At 28.9% G+C, this 24559-nt stretch overlaps 1 protein-coding gene across 1 annotated transcript; it reads left to right on the top strand.

The window, feature by feature from the left end:
• The first annotated feature begins 16796 nt into the window (after positions 1 to 16796).
• On the top strand, positions 16797 to 19707 carry LOC114395169 (probable N-acetyltransferase HLS1-like). The gene is made up of 2 exons (XM_028356879.1): positions 16797 to 17408; positions 17721 to 19707. The coding sequence occupies exons 1-2, from the start codon at positions 17235 to 17237 to the stop codon at positions 18720 to 18722; spliced, it is 1176 nt and encodes a 391-aa protein (XP_028212680.1). The 5' UTR covers positions 16797 to 17234; the 3' UTR covers positions 18723 to 19707.
• The last annotated feature ends 4852 nt before the right edge of the window (positions 19708 to 24559 follow it).

The following is a 24559-nucleotide window of genomic DNA, read 5'->3' on the forward strand; positions in this document are numbered from 1 at the left end:
GACATCTGTAGTCACATATCGTAAAGTATATCTATATAGTAATAGTAATACTTTATCAAAGAAGAAAAAAATCTATATAGTTATACACAGTTATCAAAGGGTTCCCCTGTCCACTGAATCTATAGTCACACTTAATTAGGGGTGGTTTAAGAATTTGAAAGATTTAAAGTAAATTTAAGAATGAAATGTTTTATTTACTTATAAAATAGTTTATTAAAATTATTATTATTTTATTTAAAATTAAATTTTTAGATTTTTTTATGTAAAATTATCGTTTAAATATAATTTTATAATAATTTTTTTTGAGGTATATTAGTATTAAAAAAAATTGGAATTTTTTTTTGGGACCTAAAACTCTTGTTTGAGCTACTTGAGCTTTAAGCCTGAGCTGCTCTCAATATATTGGTAGGACAATATTAAAGGTGAAGTATAATCAGGCGTATATGAAAGGGGCCTTAACAGATAGATCATCTTTAGTAATAGTGCATGATCCATAGGCAACTTTTCTTTTATATTGCTCATCTTTCCTTTATCTACCACAATTGTTCATCAAGGAAGAATATATAACAATCGCCAGCTAAAAAGGATAGTAGAAGTGAGGGCCAATGCCACTATGTAGGAATTGAAGAGGAGAAATCATGGGAAAAAGATCTAGATAAGTGTGAAAGTGATTGAAATATTTGTAAGATTGCCTATTTTTGGACACGTAAATAGGCGCAGTCATTAAAGCAGCAAAATACCGCACCCTCTTTAAGTTCCCATATACCTGAATTGATATAACCTTCATTCATATCTTTTACTTTATCATCTCTTATAGATCTTCAGTTAAATAGCATGTATGGAATATACAATCATTTTTGGTAATGTTATTTTCATAAACAAATTGTAATACTCTTTTCACAAATTTATAATTAATAAGCCTCTCATAAGGAAATTTTATCTAAAAGTTTTAGTAGTTCAAATATGATCCTTCACACCAAGCGTATACGTATTAGATTCATATATATCATGGCTTCCCTAAAACAAAAAATGTCTCAGTATTGTATTTATCAAAACTTGAGATAGAACAGTTAAGTATAAAGTAAGTGTTGATGAGTATAAGTATATTTTTAATATATATATATATATATATATATATATATATATATATATATATATATATATATATATATATTGTAAACTAAAGATATATTGTATATTAATTATAATTCTGTGGATGAAGTATCCATCAAAATTAAATGTAAATTATATGAATTTATTTCATAAGAGCTTTTAATCTAACAGTTGAATTATTAAATTTTACCATTTATAAAATATTAGCATTCAATTCCTAGTATAAAAAAGAATGATCTTCTGAGAAGTGAAATCCCAAGTAAAAGATAATATTACATTAATTAATACGAAAAATTGTGAAAATGATTGAATATCACAAGCTTTCAATATTCTTGATATATTTTGTAAATATCATCATTTTTTATCAGCTTGTAAGTATCCTCATGTAAAAGTTAACTATTTGTATATCACAATATCGACACACATACCCTAGCTAACTCTAGCTATATAGCATTAACTTATATGGATGTTAACGATGTTTGTGATCAGTAAACATAGATTTTCACATATTTAAACATGAAATTCATTAACAAAATTGCTTCCGGAGATTTCAAGCAGTATTTCTAGACAACATGTATTGAACTTTATTAACTAAATCCATAACATTCCACTATAGCCCCCGTTGTTAATAAGAAGCAAGGAGAAACGCCAAGAAAAATTAAATAATAATATCACAATAAATCGCAGCGAATCCCATCTGATAACAATTTAATTAGGTCCACGTTAAGATGCATGCTTTTTGAATTTTTGACATAAAGAATTGAACCACCCTTTGTTCCATAGAGGCATCATTGAATCGCTGCACCAAGGGCTTAGATAAGTGGATAAACATGCACGATCCATGGAATTTAGATATAATATAAAGTCTTTTTGGAAAACACATAATAATTGTATAGCTAGGAAGCAAGCAGCACACCAACAAGAAGCAATAGTACCCTTTTTTGCTTGGTTGAAAATGAAGCTTGAAATTGGGGGAAAGGGAGTGGCAAGAGGAAGTGGAGAGATATTGGATAATGAGAATCAGAAGCAGAATCTTTTTTTTTTTTTTTTTGAGTTTGGAGAAAAAGAAACTGAATGAAGATGATGATGAGAAAGGACTCCAAAAAAAACAAACAACATTTTCTTGGAATTGGGTGGGACCCACTTTCCCACTGAAGGAAGAAAAAGTGGGTCCCCGTCTAAGTACTCATGGGCACATTGTGAATGCAAACTCCATAAGTGTCCATCCAAGGGTCTGTAGAGGAGGACAACATAATGCATGCAAAGAAAGGCCACAACAAGACAGGTGGTACACTTGTTGTGGAGGATACAATCATGAGCCTAAGGGAACCTCCCACTACATTTTTTCTCATTCACATTCAGTGGTGGGGCCCAACCCCATTTATGTACACGTGTATACTTTCCCATTGGTTCAAGGGAGCACATATTGGTGCCACGTGTCTTTTCCATTAGTAATGGGGGATCTGATGATTAGTGAGGAAAAGGAAGGTAGTTGGAAGGAACAAAGATGGTTAAAAGCAAAGTGTATGTAAAGGCTATATAAAAGCCGGAATTAAAAAGGAAGAAAAGGACAAAGGATGAAAATGCTAGGTTTTTGGTTGAGTTTTGCATTGTTGCACTTTTGAACAAAGCTAGCAGCATCATGTTTAACACTCATTTATTTTAAGGGCAATATATATTTTGATTGTTTATTTACAATTAATTAAAGATTAAGTAATTTGTTTGTTTAGTCATATATAAAAGATTAGTACATATAGATAAAAACATTTGTTTTAACATTGAAAATAAATTCATATGAATTGATGTTTTCAGTTTTTAATGAGATATTAAAACTTTTATTCTAATTTTGTCTCAAGTAACTTATTTATTGTTGCTCTTAATCTGTGTAAATTTTTTTAAATATCAGACATTTTTAAATGGAGGGGCACTCCGGGGCATGCTAGCAACGGTGCCATCTTTCAAGGCCACATGAGTGTGTCGCTTGGGTGTTTCTCCACCTATATCGGTGTCCAATCTCTCATCTATGCTGAGCTCTTCCCTGTCATCTTGGCCATGGAATCTTCCTTGGAGAGGAACTGGCGAAAGGTCTGGTTTGAATGTGACTCCATATTAGTAATGGAAGCTTTTAAAAATCCTAGCTTGGTCCCTTGGAGACTTAGGCGTCATTGGAAAAATTGCCTCTTTTTGTGAAAAGATATCATTTTTCTTTGCTCTCACATTTATAGGAAAGGTAATTCTTGCGCTAACCTTCTTGTCAATCATAGGACTCATTCGCGTATTAGCTTCTTTTGGTGGGATAATGTTCCTTTTTTTGTTAGGACAAAATACCTTCGTAATAGGCACACACTCCCTACCTATATAGGTTTTCTTGATTTTGTGCATGGGTTTTGGTCAAGTCTAGTCCCCCATCTTGTTCGTTGATTTTTCTTTATTATCTCTTTTTAATGATTCTTTTGTCCATCAAGTGACTAACACTAGTTTATAAAAAAAAAACTAAAAAAAATGGAGGGAGTAATGTTTTATATATAATAAAATAAGCCATTTTTTGTCTTGAGAAATGTAAGCAATATATATACTCCATAATACACTCTTTATTTTTAATTGAAATTTATTAAAAATAACAAAATTAAGAGAGAGAAAATGATTAAATAAAAAGTGACACTCATCAAAATTTGTACTTCCTTCATCAAAATTAGGAGTGATGTTTAAATTTGTTTACACGAATTAAGAACAATAAAAAATAAGCTATTGATTGAAACATTTTTACTATAATGAGTGAGTTTGTTTAAACTTTAAAATAAGTATTTTTTAAGAAACTGATCAGATTTGCTTCTTAAAAAAGTAAAAACCTATTTGTTTTATTAAAAAAACACCAATTTGAAAAAATAATCTTAAACAAACTAGCTCAATATCTTTACCCTCCATAAATATATTACTTGTAACCATTGGATGATGAATGCTGATAGTTGAAAAATTGATAGACAAGGAAAAAAAATCATTAGATTGAAGTAATTTATTTGGAACAAATTTGGAATAAATTTTTTAATATTTAATTGAAAACTGAAAACATCAGTGAATATGATTATTTTTTGTTAAAACGTGAGTTATATATCTAGAAATGGATAAAATATTTTTTAATAAATTTTAATCAATAACATAAGACATGTTTAAAAGAATATATTAAATAATGTATTAGCAACTTTCTCTTTTGTCTTTTCTTATTTGTAAATATTGGATTAATCTACCCTTAATTAGAATATATAGTACTATCATGATTTCATAATGTTGTAAAGATTAATAATAATATATAATCATGTATTTTTTCTGTTGAAATAATGGGGTTAAAGCCCCAAAAGACAGACTTTACTAATCACCATTAAGGGAAATACAACCAGCAGCATCAGCTGAAACTAAAGAGGATATATAATCATGTATAGAGTTACATTTTGTTTGATGATTAATTTTATAGAAAAATACATCTTCGGAGAATATAAATCTTCATTAATTAATTATTTGTGTGTTCTTATCTTAAATGTATAAACAACCTTTTTTTTTCTCTCTTTCTACAAAAGTTTCTGCATAAGAAAATCAATATTACTTTCATTTCTTTTAAGTGTTGTTTAATTGGCATAAAAATAAAAACAAAATAGAATTAATGCTATCACTTTTGTTAAAATTGTTATTTATTTTTTCTTATACCCTTTATTTATCTTATTAAGTAATTTTTTATTTATTATTCTTCATATCTGTCTCATATAAAGGATATAATTGATGAAATAATAATTATTATCTTTCTTCTTCACTTTTCTAATAAACATGTATATATAGGTTGATTAATCAAATTAAATAAGGTTTAAATTACAATGTATTTATTAAAGGGGTCATTTTGAAACAATTTATCAAACTGAGGCTATTTTTATCACATCATCAGAAAAATTGCCACGTTGAAGGACAATCTCCGCCATGTTTATATAAGAAAAGCAGGTTGCCACGTATATATTTATACAAGAAAGAAATAGGTTAGCACTCGCATGGCATGTCACGAATCTAGGTGGAGACTTCTAAATCCCCTGTGGGCTAGCGATTTTTACTATCAACTGAGACTTGGTGTGTTGGGGAAATTATAAGTTTTTATTTTTTAATAATTTGGCACATTATTTCCACCAGAGGTGTGCAGATTTATCAGAAAAATCTGAGTTTTATTTTGTAAAACGGGTGAGTTCAAATGGGTTAGGGATTAAGTCAAGTGTAGAAAATGGGTTGACAAGGATTATTAGGGTCGAGTCGGGTGTGAGGATTTGCAGCTGTTGGAACCTAAACCAACCAAGACTAATAGCTACCAACTTTCGCGTGTGAATTGAAGCTGAATATCCCTGATACAGATTAGAAGGAGTAAGGCCCAAGGCTCACCCTCACTTCTTCCTTTTCTCCCTCTTGTCTCTCTCGCATCGGCGGCGCCACTGCGTCAATGTCTACATCTCCATCTCCATCTCCCTCTCTAACTAGCGTAGCCACTTGCCACCAACTTCCACATTGAGCCGTCAACTCCCTCTTTCTCTTGCACTTGATCTGATACCGCAGTTAAGGTTATGGGTTTCCGTTCAAACGGAACCCAGCCCAACTCGAAACCCGCTCAAATTAATTTTAATTTGGATGGGTTTGGAGTTCAAATGTTAACTCCTAGGGTTTTGGAGTTCAAATTATTTTTTATTTCACTAAAACACACTTATTATTTTTTATAAAAAAATTGATTTTAAAGTATGTTTAATCATGGAAAAGTAAGTACTATTTATGAAGAAATTTTCAAAAAATAGTGTGAATTCCACACCTTTTTCTATAATTTAATTTAAATATATATTTTAATTCTCTTCTATTATTTTCTTTTCCACACAACCAAATACACTCACCTTATAATAGATTCATCTTAGTCTTGGATGAATATTCCTCTTTTAAAACATATTTTTTGTGAGAAATTTAGAACAAGATTTTTGATTTTTTTAATTGATTCAAGTCATAAATTTATCTTATTAAATTCATCTATATGAAAATTACATATTCATCTATATGAAAATTACATAACCTAACTGATGCTCAAATAAAAAATTGCATAAACAAGATGAAAATCATATGAAAAATGAATCTTACAAGAAAATTAAAAAATCTAATATCAATTTTTTTTAATTGAGCGTGTGAAAGTATATATCATGTGATTTTTATCATGTTTATAGTCTTTTTGATTCAAACATTAGTTATGATTCTGTTAACAACAAGTGTATCAATTTTATCACAAATAGTAAATATTAAAATAAAATTTCAAGTGTCGAATTCATAGAAGACTTTGACTGTACTTAAGTGATATAAACCCTATTATTAAGCAATGAAAAGAAAGAGAAGATGATAGAAACAAAGAATTGTAAGTGTGAAATTTGGAGTAAAGCAAAGAAAAAGATAACGGGAAATTTAAACAACAATTTAATGCAAAAAGATAGATCAGAATGTGGTGATGTTGGGGTCTAGTATGCCAAAACTGCTTATGATGTAATATAAAAAAATTTCTCTATTTAATGAAATCTCTGTTTCCACCCGCATTTACTGAATTATCCTAGTTTATTCATTCTTTTTTCCAATTTTTTTTGCAGAGATAAAATAACAAACCGTGTTAAGATAAGAGATGCAAAAATTCTTGAGTAAAATAAATGTCAATCTATTTCTAGCAATGAATTTATTCATATACCCTTCCTTAGTTCTTTAGAAAATAATCATTTTCAATGCATTACTCTCTAAACATTATATAGATAATTAGACCATAATAACAAAAAAGCACAAAGAAGAATAATAGAAACAAAATCGCATTAAATATATAATAAGGAAGAATTACATTACAAGAGTTTGGTCTCCAAACTCCCAACAAGAGGGGTTTAGCCTCTCATAGTCATGAGAGACTTTACACTTCAGGGGTTAAAGATGAAAGAAAGAGCTGGATGACCAAGAAAAGAGGGTTTCCCCTAAGGGAGGGGGGTTTTGGATTTCTTCACTGGAGAGCTCTAAGATTCGGTATGTTTTTCCTTCTGCTTCCTCCTCCTTTTACAGGCCTCAAGCCTAAGGTAGCTTATTTTCACGTTGACCTCGTGCTAAGTGCGCATCTGGACTTTCTCGTGGGTCTTCTCGCGCTAAGCTTAGGTTGCACGCTAAGCGAGACTGTGCGCTAAGCCTCAACTTGCCCGCTAAGCATGAGTGCGCACTAGGTCTGGATTGCGCGCTAAGCGAGCTGTTAAATTCTTCAACTTTTCTTCAAGTCCTTTTTGTCTAATTTTTGTATTAATTTTCCTTAAAAGCACTTGAAATCTTCTTCTTTTAAATTATGTCAATAAAAAATTGCAAAAATATTAATTTATGCATTAGTTCCTTAAAATCAATAATAAAATAAAGAAATTACATCCATTTATTAGCTAAAATTGACTATTAAATTAGTTCATATTTTGCGGTTATCAGATTCATAATTTTCGTGTAAGTAAACATATCTTCAAATTAATACATTATGGTTCAAAATCAATGAAGCATAATTGTTTATATTTGATTTTTTAAACTTATTAAAAAAAATTTGAACAAATTCTTACATATTAACTTTGCGGATTTTTTTCTTTAAGATAGTTTGAATTTAGCAAAGGTTTAATTATATTTACTAAGGAGATCTAATTAAATTGGTTGAGCTAAGTATGTGGTTATTAAAAATCTTAGATACTTGTATTCAATTTCCACACATAAAAAATTTTAATTATATTTTTAATCTCTAAAATTTGGGATAGAACCATTTTTCCCCAAATTGAAAACCAAATGTTAATCCTTACAATTTCAAAAAAAATCATTTTTAATCCCTAGAGACAGACAACATGAATAGAAAAGAATGCGAGTAACATATTCTTTTAAACATACTCAATATTATTATTTGAAATTTATTAAAAATCATAATTTTTTTTTATCTCACTTTTCATTTAATAACTATTTCTGAAATTTAATAAAAATGGTGATGTAATCCTATTAACATTAGTCGCATCGCATGTACACTTTTGTTAGGCACGTCACTGCTTTCATTAATCTAAAATTTAATCTAATGATTAAATAACATATGTAATACATAAAATTACAAAATATTTTATATCTGAAAAACAATGTACATGGTAACAAGTGCTAATTTGTAATAACATAGGTTAGATGTGTCATTACTTTCTCCTAATGATTTTGTTTTTCACTCTCTTTTAATTTATACATTAAAAAATTTCTTTTAATTTATTAACAAATATCCTTAGCACATTAGTTACCAAGATCCTTACGAATAGGGAAGCCATGTCGATCATTTGGTGGTGCCATTTTTGGATTATCTAGTTCCATATATGCATGTTATAAACGAGTGTTGACACCTTTCATGCAAATTTGCGGCGGTAAAATCTACTCTTATTATTAGTTGCTTGAAGAAGGGAAACCAACTATTAAAATGGAGAAGATCAGCTTTGGTAAGAAAACGAAAATAAGAACTTATCAACATTTTTTTATAATTAATTAGGACTAATTATAATTTGATTTAAATCCAATGTACTAGTAAAAAAAACATTTGAGATGAAGACTGGAAATTATCTATTAAATATATTTGATTTAAATATTGGTATTTATTTATAAAAAGATCATGCAAATGCATGTGAGTTTAGGATTTTTTTAATATTTATCGTGTTTCATACTCACATATATTATTTAATATATTATATTTAAAATAGAAAATGATATTATACTTCTAATATAATGTAGGTTTGATGACAAATTTTTGGAAGTATGACTACAGAATTTATAGGTTTATAAACTTATTATTATTATTATTAGTTTGTTTATTCTTTATTCATTGTCAAAATATTAATCATGTTTCATAATTAATTGTTTTATTGCATTGAATTTGAAACATATTCTAATTTGTGGTCCACTCTAATCTATTTTGTACAAGGTGCATGCAAAATGAACATCATGCACACCTGGAACCATTTTGTCTTTGTGATAATGTAACTCTGCGACTGTTTTGCTGAAATTAATTAACACAGTAGAGAAAAGAGACTACCAAATAGCTTCTCAATTATCTGCATCCATTTTTCCCTGTGCATTGTGAGTATATATAAACAATTAGTAAAAAGAAAATATTGCTTACACAAATAAAATAATCTTCCATAATTCCACATGACTTAATTTTTTATTTATTTTTATCTTCTAGAAAAAAATGTTTCACGAATTAATTGTGAGGTCTAGTACACTCTGAATCTTGGGTCAAAGCAATTATATATTCGACAAGCAAATCATATGCATGTGTGTATCAAAATTTCCAAAAATAAAGAAGATCCTAAAATATTTAGTTAAATATGCTGCGAGGAGTATTAATATCTCTTGACAACATTCCTCATGCGGGCAACAGGACATTGACTCTTCAATATTTATTCACTTTTAATAAAAGAAATGGAATAGAATAAAATGAACATGATATGAAAATAAGATGTTATTTTTTTTTTTTGCAAAATATGAAAATGAGATGTTGAGATTTGAAATTAAAATTAGACTTTGAAATTTTAAAAATAACGTTTGAAACTTTTCTTTTTGCATGTAGAAATAAAAATTAAAGATTTAATTAGATGAAATTATAATATAATTAATTTTTTATTTCATATTTATAGTGTTTATAATTTGACTCACAATTTGTAACTCATGCCAACACATGAATAACTAATATATATTGACATCACCATTACTCTCATTATCTCTATTATAATTGTTGTCACCACTTCCTTCCCTTCATTACCAATCCTATTTTTAGACACCCTTCTTCACTTCTTATCAACCATTATGGCAGTCACCTACAGATAATTTTTTTCTTTATTCACATTAATTTCCTGTAACTCACTCATAATAACTCCTAATTAATATTATTGAAAGGAAACTTAAATTCAACTTAAAATTATAATTTTGTGCTCTAATTCATTACATAAATCAAATAAAAGAATTATGGTTTTAAATTATTTTTATTTCAGAAGAAATTGAAATAAACTGTATTTTAAACTATAATTTCGATTCGATACATCAAAGTGACTAAAAAAATTAAAATCAATTTATATATCAAACATTTAACTCATCTAGTTCATACTAGTGATTGAATTGAAAAATCGTGATCTTAAAACTAATTGAATTTTAATTACAAAATAATTCATTCCAAAGTCCAATTTTAACATTTTTAACCAAGTATCCATCAGTCGAAAACTAATAACTAATCCTTAAATTATTGAAATTCGTTTAACGAGTTAATTTCTCCTAATAAGTGTTTTTTTATACATATGAGTCAAGAATATAACCAATAATCATATACTTAAGGAACAAAGTTATATATGAACCATGTCACATTGTGTTGCTAATTTAAATTAAATTTTGGATTAAACTATTTTTCTCAAATTGAATTAATTATTTTTCAGCCCTAATTACACGCCACTTCATAACTTACATCACCCATTGCTTATAAATAGGACAAGTGTCGGAGGGTATCAATCAGCCAGCGCTCTTTTTTGTTAATAGAAGCAATTCTTATTCAAATTGAAATCGAAGTGGTAGTTAGAAAAAAAAATGTCTATAAAATGATCATTTTAGGATTTGAACTATTGTTATTACACCACTCAGCCAACATGTATAATGGGACAGGTATAATGTTATATAAGTGAACTATTTCAATCATTCAAAAGATACAAATATTATTACCATGATTCTTTAAAGAATTTTGACATTCGTTTAGCATTTTAATAAAATAAAATGACAGATTTCGTTTTTGATCATTTGACAATAATTCATTTCCTAAACAGTAGGAGATTGATATCTATTCAACTACTATTTTTTTATACACGTAAAAATCAAAGACAGATACCGCATTTCACAATAACTCACAAATATTATTCAATTATTCAATCAATTAATTTAAATTCTATAAGTATTCAACTACTCCTTTGATTTTTGAAAACAGTATCAACTAGGTCATTTAATGCCATAATTTGTAAATAGAAAACTGAATTTTATATTGTTTTCTATTATTGAAGAACTGCATAATAAAAAATTTCTTTAAAACATGAAAGTAATGACATTTATATAATTAAGTTTAGACTTAAGAGGATTAAAAATAAGTTTACTCACAAAAATAATAATGAATTAGTGACAAAATTTTCATCACTAATACTAGTACGTGTTAATAAAATGATAAAATTGTAAATTTGGTCCCCTAGCTTTATCTTCAGTTTTAGATTTGGCCACATAATTTAATTCACAAATTTTATCCTCCTATTTTATAAAATCGTCCAATGTTGATTCCCTAGGTCACAATTGGATGTTGACCATTAGCAAGTGATGTTGATTGTCACATGTCACGTTTTTATGGGATGATGACTGTCATGTGTCATGTTCTGATTGGATGTCAACTCCATGAAAGATGAAATGCATTGGTATTTTTATTGACCAATCAGAACATGATATGTGACAGTCATCATCCAATAAAAACGTGATACGTGACAGTCAACATCACTTGTTAATGGTCAACGTCCAATTGTAATATGGGGGATGAACATTTCATGATTTTACAAAATAGGAGGACGAAATTCGTGAATTAAATTACTGGAGGACCAAATCTGAAACTGGAGATAAATTGGAAGACAAAAAATACAACAACTGATGTGAAAATATTGATGTCATTTGCAATTTTTTTATAAGAATTTGTAGATTGGTTGTAGTAAGAATCTAGAACATATTTTCTTTTCTTCCCCCTTTTTTATTCCACATTTCGTTTATTATAAACCTAGAGTGTACAAGACGATGGATGGCAGTTTGTTAGACATCGATAAATATTGTCCAAACATACCATTTTTTGTATTTATATGTTGCAGAAATTTTTTATTAATTTTGTTGATAATTAATAATATTTCTATTAAAAAAATTGATTGGTCATTTTTCAAATATTTTTTTCTCAACCAAATATTTCTTCTCTTAACCAAATATTTTTCATTCAACAAGATTTAAATATCAAATCTAAGATCTTAAGAGATCCTAGTGTAATTTTACTTTGGATTAACCAAATGTTGATTTTTTTAATAAGCATTATAAATACATTTTAAATAAATAAATATTCAGGCGCCATTTTGTATATATAGTAACCACAATTTTAGATATATATATATATATATATATATATATAAAATAAAAACTAAATTTAAAGCAAATTAAATTTATAAAACTCAAAATTTTATTTTAACTTAATAACTTTAATAGAATTAAAATGAAAGTTAGAGAGAATTTGGTGCCTATAATTAGGTTTGAACAAAATTGTCTCCAATGCTAGATACTCACGGTCTAAAAAAAAAGTTATTTATCCTAATATAAGTATATAATCCACATTGATAAAACTAAAAATTATTTTATAACCTGGGTTCAACGTATACTTTCTGTTTTTCAACCATAATTATAAGTACAGATTCATCAAGTAAATGAGGTACTATAGTCCAGCTTTTGGTTGGTATACTGTCCTTTCCTGAGCAAAGTTGGTCTTGGTTCGGTAACTATTAACATTCCTTACCTTCTTAGTTCTGACCAATCTCAAAAAGATGAGATATATTAGAGGTCACCGGAAGAAGGAATAATGAAGGTGCCAAATTGCCTATTTGATAATTGCAAAAATAGCTTTTTTAATTTTTTTAATTTACTAAAGTGCTTTTTTTATATTATAATTCACTATTAAAATTCTTTTTTTTAAATTGATTATTTGAGTCTTTATAACTAAAATCAAACGTTAATTATTAACACAAAAATATTGATTATCATATGTCATTATTTAATTAATGATACGTGATAGTTAACCATTAATTATATAATGACAAATGATAATTAATATTTTTTTTACTAACATTCAATGTTTAATTTTAGTCATGAGGATTTAAATAGTTAATTTTAAAAAAAAGATTCTAATAGTAAATTAAATTATAAAAAAATGAATTTAATGAGTTAGAATAAATAGAGAAATTATTTTAGAATTAAGCCTAGTTATATTATGTTTTAGTTGTCAATAATGATCAATGTACACTTATTTTTGGAGTGGATGGACATAGAGAGAGAGCGGTGGAGAGAAAACGATAGATGCTATAGATTGATATGATGATAATCAGAGATAAAAGAAAGAACTAAAATAAAAGTAAGATGGAAGAAAAAGTAATGGTAAGTTATAATTACACTTCACTATTTCATCAAACAAGAGGCCATAAATATTCCAAATTTACTAATCATTGCAATAGAAAACAGCTACACGCACTTTTTTCAGCAATTGATATATACTTTCAACGTGCAAATTTGAATTGTTTAACTGCGCTGGTTTTCTATTATTATTATTATTATTATTATTATTATTATTATTATTATTATTATTATTATTATAAGGTGGAAGATTATTATAATATTTAGATGGAAAAAGCAAAGCATAAGATATGGAGGAAATATAATTTTAATCTTCAACATCACAATCCTTGGTGAGAACTGTCAAATAGGCTACAAGCTAGCGAAACTGTTTAAAGCAAGGTCCTCAAATGGGTTGAACTGGTATTAGATTGTCCATTTGAATTAAAATAAATTTTATTTGTTTTTAAATATGAGATTTGGCCATTTGGGCTTTAAAACTTTGTTAATTATATGTTCAAATACCAATAATTTACTATGCCGAAGTTTATATACTAATAGATACTGTTGTAACAAAAGAAACCAGCTCATTCATTCAGGAGCAAGATTGTGAGAAACAAAAATACGGCACACTAGTCTGAAGCAGTAAGAACATGTCAGAAAAAGTAGCACAGGGTTTGGTCAATTAATCATCACAGTGTAACAGTGTTTACACTATATCACGCACGACAAAGAACCTCCTATTTAAACGGTAATTTTTTTTTTCTTTCTAGACATAAGAAAAATTCGTTTATTCAATAAACCACCAATTTATTTCTTCCACCAAGATATCTATCTACCGATAATAAGAGGCTAAAGTTCTTTCAAAGTGGGGTGATCATTGAATTAAATTTTGCTTCTCCCAACAAATTTTCCTCAAACACATGATCACATATCAAACTATTTAAGAAACATATTTAATTTTCAATTGTATTAGACTTTCTAATAATAAACTCGCAATTTCATCTTTCAAATATTATTCTCTTAAACAGTTCCCAAAATAATAAAATTATATAAATAATCTTTTAAATCCTACTATTCAATATCATCAATTTAGTGTACATTTATATAATCATTTTATCATATGCTACCCACGTTTCTAGACATCAAATGTGACTGCAAAAACTAGCTTGTTGGATTTACAAAGTTTTAACATGTATTCAAACACACCTTTAATCTTTAAGTTTATGTATTTAAGTAAGTTTAGTGGTTTTTAAATCAAGTGTGGATTTTAGCGTTTTGAGCATAACTCGTCGAGTTTTCACATTCTAAAGATTTATATTCACGAGACCTATTATTTTGAAAATTGGCCATGCCCCCAACCGAGATGAGGTTTTTCCTAAAGTTACTTTTTTATGTTCTACGGAGTGACTCTTGGTTCATGGTGACAGTCATGCACTTCATTAGGAATTTAGGGCAACCTTTTCGATAATTTTAAAATTCATAATTAGCCAAAAGCAAAGCATGGGTTTAGTGGGGTTTAACTTTCACTTTCGAATCTAATGTCTAAAGACAAAGGGGCCACCCACGGCCACACAACACAGACAGAAACATATCTCAAATAAAATACACTGCAAAATGGAAAAAAAGCCTCCAGTGTTGCATTGTTAATCCGACAAGGACATTCGCCAATCCCAAAAGGCTAACTAAAGCCTAATTAAATTAATTAATTAAATTAACAACATCCCCTTAAATTAATCCACCATGTGTAATGAATAAATTAATGAACCCTTGCACTTAATTATGTTTCTTTAGCTAACACACCGCTTTGTACGGTGAACACGTAACGCACCAATATGCGATCTCAAATGTTTAATTAGGTTTTGATGGAACAGCTAGTTCTTCTCATTTGTATAGGATTGATTAATGATTAAATAATTCATGAATAGGTCTTGTTAAATGTGGTTAATTCATGATTAGATTCTCATTTTTGAAAGATATTTTAATGACCTGCCGACTTGTACGGATCAAGTTTAAAATTCCAGATTTGCTGTCAGGCGTTTTATAGTTTATATACAGTCTCTTTTTTTTTTTTAATTTATAAATTACATATATTTTCTCAATGATCATGTTGGAATCATAAAGACTAATATAAACTATTTTTTTTAACATATTTAACATAATTAGACTCAAACTTAAAATTATTGATATATAAAAAATTAAATTATTGATTAAACTAAAATAACTTCACATCATTATCATTGTGTAGTCTTTGATCATGGTAAACTTTTATTCTAACATTTGATCGGTTGTTATATATTTTATCTTTAATTTGATATAAAAAAGTATTAATGTTAACTTTTTTTATGTAAAATAAAAGTAGAACATAAAAATATAATAATTGTTTTTTTTGTAAAAATAGTGACTAAAGAATATATTATGTAAAATTAGAATTAAAATAACCAACACTTACAATCTCAATAACTAGAAGAAGATTCGTTGTCTTTTTATTTATCTAGCATATGTTGCAATGCCCTCTGCAAAATATTCAGCAAGCTCGTATTCAATTGATTTTTTTTAGGGAATAAATTATATTTTATTCCTTAAGAAATAGAAAAATTACATTATTTTATAATTTTATTTATGTTCCTTCCTATATTAATGTCATTTATTTTATAACTAATATTAAACATCCTGCTATTTATTTTTGTCTAGGGTAGAGGTATATTTTATGAGATAATTTTGTTCATGTCAATAACATTTACAATATAGTAGAGTTAATTTTCTTAACAAATATTTTTTCCATACATAAAATAAAATTTTAGTTATACTTATTTTGAAACTTCATATCTTGTTATTTTTTGTAATTCCTAATCGGTATAAAAGTTTTTAAGCTAAAATCTGAAGATATTAATCACAAAAAAATCATTAAAAGGCTTATACACATTAAATTAAAATATAACTCTATTAATCTTTAAAAACGTAATTTTTGTAAGATAAATTAAATATTTCTTAAACAAAAAATTAGTTTATCTTTCTAATAGGATAGACCAGATTTGTTGTATAGTTTCGTAATCAATTATGTTGACTAACGAATCAGCGTCAGCGTAGTACGAAATCACAAATCCATAGGCGTGCACCGTGGGGCGTGCGTGAGCCTGAGGTTAACCTAACGTGGATACACACAAAAAACATACTAGTAGATACGTAGAGATATGAACATATAATGTAGTATTCATTAACTAACCTATATGGAAATTGGAAAATGATTGTTTGACATAATTCAAGCCTCACGCAAACTCAATTTAAGGGATAGTAAATAATTACAAATACAAGTATAACGAAGAGGGATGAAAAAAAGTGTCAATAATAAAAACAAGGTTATGTGAAAAAATTTCATTATATATATATCTATCTATATATATATAAGAATAACATTACCTTAACCTATATATATACGAGGAGTGGACACAAAAAGCTAGAGACAAAAAACACATTCCATTATTAATCTAACTTTTGTCTACTATTATTATTGAAGCCTAGGTTATTTGATGATTCTGATAAAGAACATTCTCCCAACCAAGTTCCAATCTCTCTCTTTCTATTTCTACCACCTCTTTCTCTCTCTTCCCACCTCCTTTTTTTTTTTTTTTTTGTATTTTTGTTTTTCTTTCTATCCCCTGCATATAAAATCATTATCATAATGAAGTCTATGCCAAACCATTCTTGTTGTAGTACTTGTGTTACTTCTCCTTGGTTGCACCATGTCTTGCTATTTGTATCATCTTGTGTACCTTCTTAAGCTTTGAGCAATTCCCTCTTACTTTTATTTCACTCCATGATCATCACTCACACATCAAACACTACTACTAGCTCCTTGTATAAGTGTCATTCCTTCTAACTAAATCTCTCTCTTTTGGGGTATGGAATTCAACAAGTTCAGAATCAGAAGCTATGAGGGGCAATCTGATAGGGCTCAAGTGGAAGATCTTGAGAGAAGATGCGAGGTAGGGCCATCAGAAAGCGTGTTTCTCTTCACAGACACTATGGGTGACCCCATTTGTAGGATCCGGAACAGTCCCATGTACATGATGCTGGTAAGTGATTCACACACAATTACTATATGCCACTATAAGGCACTAACTTCATGGTTTTTTTCTTCTCATTATGTATTTCAAGGTTTTAAGTATTTGGTCGCGGACAAATGCGATCAATTCGGTCTCAATTGCGAACCCGGACAATTAAAAAAATCTTGATGTTGCCCAAATCACGGTCTTGAAACGTTATTTAAAACCTTGTAGTACATGCACCACAAGTTAATCATAATCTTCTATGTCTTTCTTTCTCTTCTTCTTATGCTTCTTATTCTTTTTGTTTGATCATCATGCCCACCACTAATTTGGTGGTAGGTGGCAGAGTTGGACAATGAATTGGTTGGTGTCATTCAAGGGTCTATAAAAGTGGTCACAGTTCATGGTCACCCTCCAAAGGATTTGGCAAAGGTGGGGTACGTCCTTGGCCTAAGGGTATCACCTCAGCACAGGAGAAAAGGGATTGGCTCAAGCCTTGTGAGAACACTAGAAGAATGGTTCACTTCAAAAGATGTGGACTATGCATACATGGCAACAGAGAAAGACAACCATGCCTCAGTGAGTCTCTTCATGGACAAGTTTGGCTACACCAAGTTCAGGACTCCAGCTATTCTTGTCAACCCTGTGAACCATCATTGCTTTCAAATATCACCCAACATTGAGATAGCAAGGTTGAAGATTGACCAAGCTGAGTACCTCTATAGAAGATTCATGGGGTCCACAGAGTTCTTCCCTAATGACATAGGGAATATACTTAGGAACAAGCTAAGTTTGGGGACATGGGTGGCATATTTCAAAGGAGATATTGCTTGGGGTGATTTTGGGTCAGATGGACAAGTACCAAATAGTTGGGCTATGCTTAGTGTATGGAATAGTGGGGAGATATTCAAGTTAAGGCTAGGGAAAGCACCTTTTTCTTGCTTGGTATGCACTAAGAGTTGGTGGTTGATTCATAAGATCTTCCCATGTTTGAAATTGCCAACCATACCTGATTTCTTCAACCCATTTGGGTTCTATTTCATGTATGGGGTGCACCATGAAGGGCCATTTTCAGGGAAGCTAGTGAGGGCCTTGTGCCAATTTGTGCACAACATGGGTGCTGAGTCCAAGGATGAGAGTAATTGCAGGATCATTGTGACTGAAGTTGGAGGAAGAGATGAGCTCAACCACCATATCCCACATTGGAAATTGCTCTCATGCCCGGAGGACTTGTGGTGCATAAAGGCGTTGAAAAATGAAGGGACAAATAACAAGTTCCATGAATTAACAACCAAAACCCCACCAACAAGAGCTCTTTTTGTAGACCCAAGAGAGGTTTAAAGCATGCATGATCTCACAAAAAAAAAAAGAAAAAAAAAGTAATGAAAGGGGACAAGATAAAAGCTTGGAAAATATCTTCACCTTAATTTTTTTTTTTTTCCTTTCCTTAGCTTTGTCTCAGAGAACCAAAGCCCACCTCATGTATTGTGTGATAAGTCCATCCATCTCTCCTGGTGGGGGTTTTTCTCTAGTTCCTTTCACATCGGTGACACAAAATCTCAAAAGATATCCATAATTTAGGTGCCACACTTTGGTGTTCTTCTTTGCAATTCCCCATCCTGTGCCTCATGACTCTGACTACTCAATCACCATGGTGGTCCAAACTTTGTCCCTTCCCCTCTAGTAAATTTTTTAGCTGGACCCTCCTCCCTCGCTTTGTCGCATCGCATCGGGATATGGTCTCTTTAACATGTATGTATGTTAATGTTAATGTTAATGTCATCACTAAAAAAAAAAACAGAGGCTTCGAGCCATTTTATATATAGTGTGAGATCATGAAAGTAACCCTTAGTTATTATTCTCTATTCTATGATCTATTCAAGCCAAGAGTTAGACAACTTCTGTTCCAAGATAAAGGGGGAAAAGATAGAGAAAAAAAAAATGCGAGTCTCAAGGGGTTTTGGTTTCTTCTTCATTTTGTGATCGAGCATTGTATTGTCTCTAACCCCATGAGGAATGTTGATGATGGTGTAAAGTTTCCTTGGCTCGTGTGGGAATAAAAAAAAAACTCAAAAGAGACTTTGCTTCTTCGGTTTTCTAGCTTTCACTTTTTACCATTATGGCAAATGTTAGTTAAGTAGCTAGCTAGGGACCTTGCTCTCGGTTAGAACCATATAAAGAGCGAGTTGGACTAATAAAGTTAGTGGATTTGTATTTAGAAAGATTCTGCAACTCTTCCTTCTACTTCTATTCAGCACGACCATAGAATAGCAATGATGAAGCTTCTAATAAATGATTGTGACATTAATGGACAAATTACTTATAAGAAATGTGAAATTTAGACGTGTATGTGACATCGTATATAATTGTCTCTATCTCTCAATTACTTGTTTTATCCTTTTCGTAAACACGTTTTAAACTACTCTCTAAAATGAAAGAGAATACTTTTTCTGTTTCAATTTTGTATTTAGGAAATATTTTCCATTTAAAAAATGTAAATAGACACTTAATTATTACTATTATTTTACTAATATAATTCATAATACTAACTAATAAATAAGTTCTTATTTTAATTTTTGTGTATATCAAAGATATTTCTTAGTCAACACTCAAACTAATTAATCACTTTAATTTGTAGTATAAATATCACTAAAAAGTATGTTTTATTTCTTCTAACAAAACTTTGAGAGAATTATTTTGCATTAATAATATGTATTTACACCAATAATTTTTCATTAACATAAAATATTAGCCATATATATAAGATTGTTGCTCATGTAATCATTATTAGATATGACATTACTAGAATGAAGACTTTTAATGTTAATTTCAGATTACATTTAAAGATGATTTTAGAATTATCTTTAAAGTCATAATCATAAAAAGTGTTCACTTTTCACGAGGATTATCTAACCGTCTTAATATCCAACCGTGATGAAAAAATAATATTAAGTGTAAGTAAAATTCAACAATAAAATATAATAAAATAAATAAAAGATGATTACAAAACTATTATTTATTTTTTTATTATTGATGATGAATTATTTATTATTAAAAGCTCAAGGCATTAAAATATGTCTATAATAATTTTTCAAGATTAGATCATTATGTCAAAACAAATAAAGAAAGTAATTAAATAGATATAGATAGAGATCATTATGTACAAGAAGAAGAATAAGCCATTAACATTGTAATTTTGTAACTTTCATAGGATTACATCAATTGTTGTTATTTTAAAGTGAGTCCAATTTATATCCAAATTCGTTGCATTTGACATAAACTCTCTAGAAACCTAGTTTAATTGGTGTGCCTAGCAAACTTTCTTCCCGAGAATGTTGCATCTTAAAGTGGGAGATAACAATGCATATCGACAATCAAAACTTTATTCATAAAATATTTAAGAGTCAATGGTTAATTATTGACTCCAAAATTAATTTGTTAGCATTTAATTTTGATTTTCTTTCAAGAAAGTAGAGCCATGTTTATTGCTTATTACTATAAAAGATGAATGCGCATTAGTTTTCTAAATGATCACATGAACATAAACTATATTTTTTTTTATTCATCTATGTTTATATGATGTATAACTATAATTTGTATTTTTTCCTCAATAATACCAATTCTCACTTAATAGGTAAGAATTCCATTGGAAGATGTGTTTATAGTTAGTCTTCAATTATATCTCGAAGATGATTATCTCTGGAAAATGATAGTTTGAATAGAGGAATGTTAGTAAGATTCTTTTTAATATTTTCTTTCTTATACTTTCTTTTTAATTGGTTAATTAAAAATTCTTAGAAATCACTTATTTCGGTGGGTCCTACAACTAAATTAGGAGAACAAATTATTAAATTATATGTGAGATCTATCAAAATTGATAATTTTTAATAAATTTCAATTAATTATAAAAAGAGTCTCAAAGTGATGCAAGCTTTTCTCTTTTTGGAAAACCAAACAATAATAACATTTTTCCTATAAGAAGAGAATAACTTGATAAAATCATATCTTAAATTTTGTTGCCTTCAAAAAGTATCATCGTTAACTAGTATTTTAATATGTGTATTACATAAAATAACATTTATTTTATACAACTAAAATTTATGATTTATAATATAAATTACATTGTAATTAGAATTTGTAATAAATAAATAATTTTAAACATATAACTTGAATTTTAGATTTATGATAAATAATTTATATTATTATTATTAATTATTGATAATTTTATTTTAAAAAACTATTCAAATTAAAGTTAGAACTTAAATTTTTGAAAATGATAGATTAAAAGTTAAAAAGTTAAACCATTCAATTAATATTAAAAGCATATAATCATATCTCAAATGCCAAGAAAAGTGTATTTGAAATTGATTTTTGATTGATATTGATAGCTACTGTTTGTTAAACCGTTCAACTATATTACAAATATAGGATCATATATAAAGGAGATTAATACTAAAATATCATAGTGACTTTGAAGAATTATATATATTGGTTTTTTTGGACTCTCTTACATTAGTTTCAAGTGAACCTTTATTAGAGTGTTTTTTGGGTCTAGTCATTTTGGCATTGGTCCACCATCAGTCCATTACTCTTAAAGGGTTATTGGTCCTCTAATAATTGTTATTGACTCTTATGAACTTTTAAAATTATGGGTGATAAAATGACTTGGATCACTTAGGCCAACTCGTTTTGGCCCATTAGTCAGGTGAGTTGGGAAAAGGTTTTTAACTCGTCCTGTTTTTTTTCCACTAAAAAATGAATTGAGAGAAAAAATGGGACCGATTAACCTGTCAACCCATTTGTTATTAAAATATAATTTAATATTTATTTTGATATTTTATACATATATTTATTAACTTTTTAATTAGTTAATTTTTTTCTAAATAAATTATTATTCAAAATTTAAGGTAATATTTAATTTTTTAAATATTTATTATTAATATTTATAAATGATAAAATTAATTAATATATATTTATTATTTTTTTCTTAATATTTTAGTTTTGGTGGACCCATATGTTAATTCGACAAAAATCCTAAAAAAAATACCATTTTGCCCCTTAGTTCAAACCACCATGCACTCTTTCTTCCCCTTAGGCCTTACAAGAATTGTTATTTACTTTTACCAACTTTTTAAACTCATGAAAAAGATCATTTTACCCTTTACTTCAAACCACCACACCTTCTCTCTTCCCCCTTCACCTTTTCTGCACCCCAACTTCCCAATAAATACATAACAACGTGATTTTGTATATAAAATCTGAACGTTTCATATTTGTTACATGGAATCACGTTCTCATGTTTTTAAGCCAAAACAAATACATAGTGGAAACATATCTTTGCATACAAAATTTGAAACAAAAACATGATTCCATTTCAAATTTTATATGCAGAATCATGATAACTACGAAATTTGAGTTAATTTGATAGTCAATTTTGGTTTAAAATAATTGTAATTTCTTTACTTTATTGTTGTTTTTAATGAAATAATAAAGAAATTAATATCTTTGCAGTTTTTGATTAGCAGAAGTTAAAAGAAGAATATTTCAAGTGCTTAGTAGGAAAATTGATGCAAAAATTGGAAGAAAAAGCCTTGAAGAAAAATTGGAAGAATTGGAAAGCTCGCTTAGGACAAGCCCAACATGCATTCTCGCTCAGCATGCAACATACGCTTAGCGCAAAAAAAGCCCACGAAGAAGCCCAAAGGCACGCTTAGAGCGAAAAGCCCGAGCTAAGCACGAGGTCGGGTGAAAATTAAGCTACCTTAGGCCTATAAAAGGAGTAGGAAGTAGAAGGGAAGGACACAACCCACACACTGGGTTTGTCCCTTAGCAGAAACCCTTTCTCTTTAGTCATTTCCCCTTTTCTTGTTACTAGTCATCTATCATCTTCTTTCATCTACATCAACCCCTTAAAATGTAAAAGTCTCTCATGACAATGAAAGACTAACCCCCCCTTAGTTAGGGCCTGGCAGGCCTAAAAAGCTAATAGATGTATTGTAATGCTTCATATCTATCAATGCAATCAGGTGTTTTCTTTTCTATTATCCTTTCTTATTTTACTTTCATGTATCATTCATTCTTGCATCATCTTTAGGGGTTAGGCGCTCGAAAGAGGATAATTTTTAGTAGAAATACAAGGAAGGTTTTATATGTATCAGTTTTAGGGATTAGGCGCTCGAAAGAGGATAATTTTTAATAGAACTCAAAGGAAGGGGTATCTTAATAAAATCATTGCTAGACATAGAGTGATTGCATTATGCACATGCATCAAAGCAAACATCTAGAATTAGAACTTCATGCATTTTATCTATTGAGTCTTTGTAAAGACATCTGAGAGATAGATAGGTAAGATAGACTTGTCCAAGGCCGTGGAAACCATAAGGCCAATGAGGCTTTTGCCTTAGGCCCCCAAGAGTTTCATTTTTTTTTACATTTTTAATATTTTTTTGTCAATTTAAATTATTAAGTGGTAAATTTTGTTAAGATATGATTTATTATTTGTAATCATTTTTTCATTAATAAGACTATATAATCTTAAGTTATGAATGTAATGGTTATCATAAATCATTTATCTAAAAAGTCTGATATTGATGGTCTTGATTTATTTTCAGAATTGAAAGTACTAAGAGAAGTGTTAAGAGAAGAAATTAGCACATCAATAGAAGTATTGAGTTATATTAAAACTTTAGATTCTTTTCCAAATGTTTACATTGCATATAGAATTTTATTGACAATCCCTGTAACAGTTGCTACTGCTGAAAGAAGTTTTTCAAAATTAAAATTGCTTAAATCATATCTAAAATCAACAATGTTACAAGATAGATTAAATGTGTTAGCTATTTTATCTATTGAAAATGAAGTGTTAGAATTGCTTGATTATAAAACTCTGATAAATGATTTTGCAGCTAAAAATACTAGAAGATTAATATAAAAATTGATATTTTATATAATATACTAAGTCTCTTTAAAATTATTGTAAAAAAAACCCTTTAACATTTTCGCCTTAGGCCCTAAAATGTGTGTACACGGCCCTGGACTTGTCATCATGAGAAATCAAGGACAAGTGTTCCAATAGATGTGAGTAGGAAAAATTCACCAAATTGATAGAGAAAAATCGAAAATCATACATCTTAGGCAAATAAGGTATGCTAGGCCCCAACATAATTATATTCTAATAT

Source organism: Glycine soja, chromosome 18, assembly GCF_004193775.1.
Source record: "Glycine soja cultivar W05 chromosome 18, ASM419377v2, whole genome shotgun sequence".
Taxonomy (NCBI): Eukaryota; Viridiplantae; Streptophyta; class Magnoliopsida; order Fabales; family Fabaceae; genus Glycine; species Glycine soja.

Excerpts from the sequence above, each read along its gene's own strand:
- LOC114395169 (XM_028356879.1), top strand. The coding sequence starts at position 17,235 with ATGGAATTCAACAAGTTCAGAATCAGAAGCTATGAGGGGCAATCTGAT. Across the intron at positions 17,409-17,720 it reads GTCCCATGTACATGATGCTG|GTGGCAGAGTTGGACAATGA; the intron begins GTAAGTGATTCA and ends ATTTGGTGGTAG.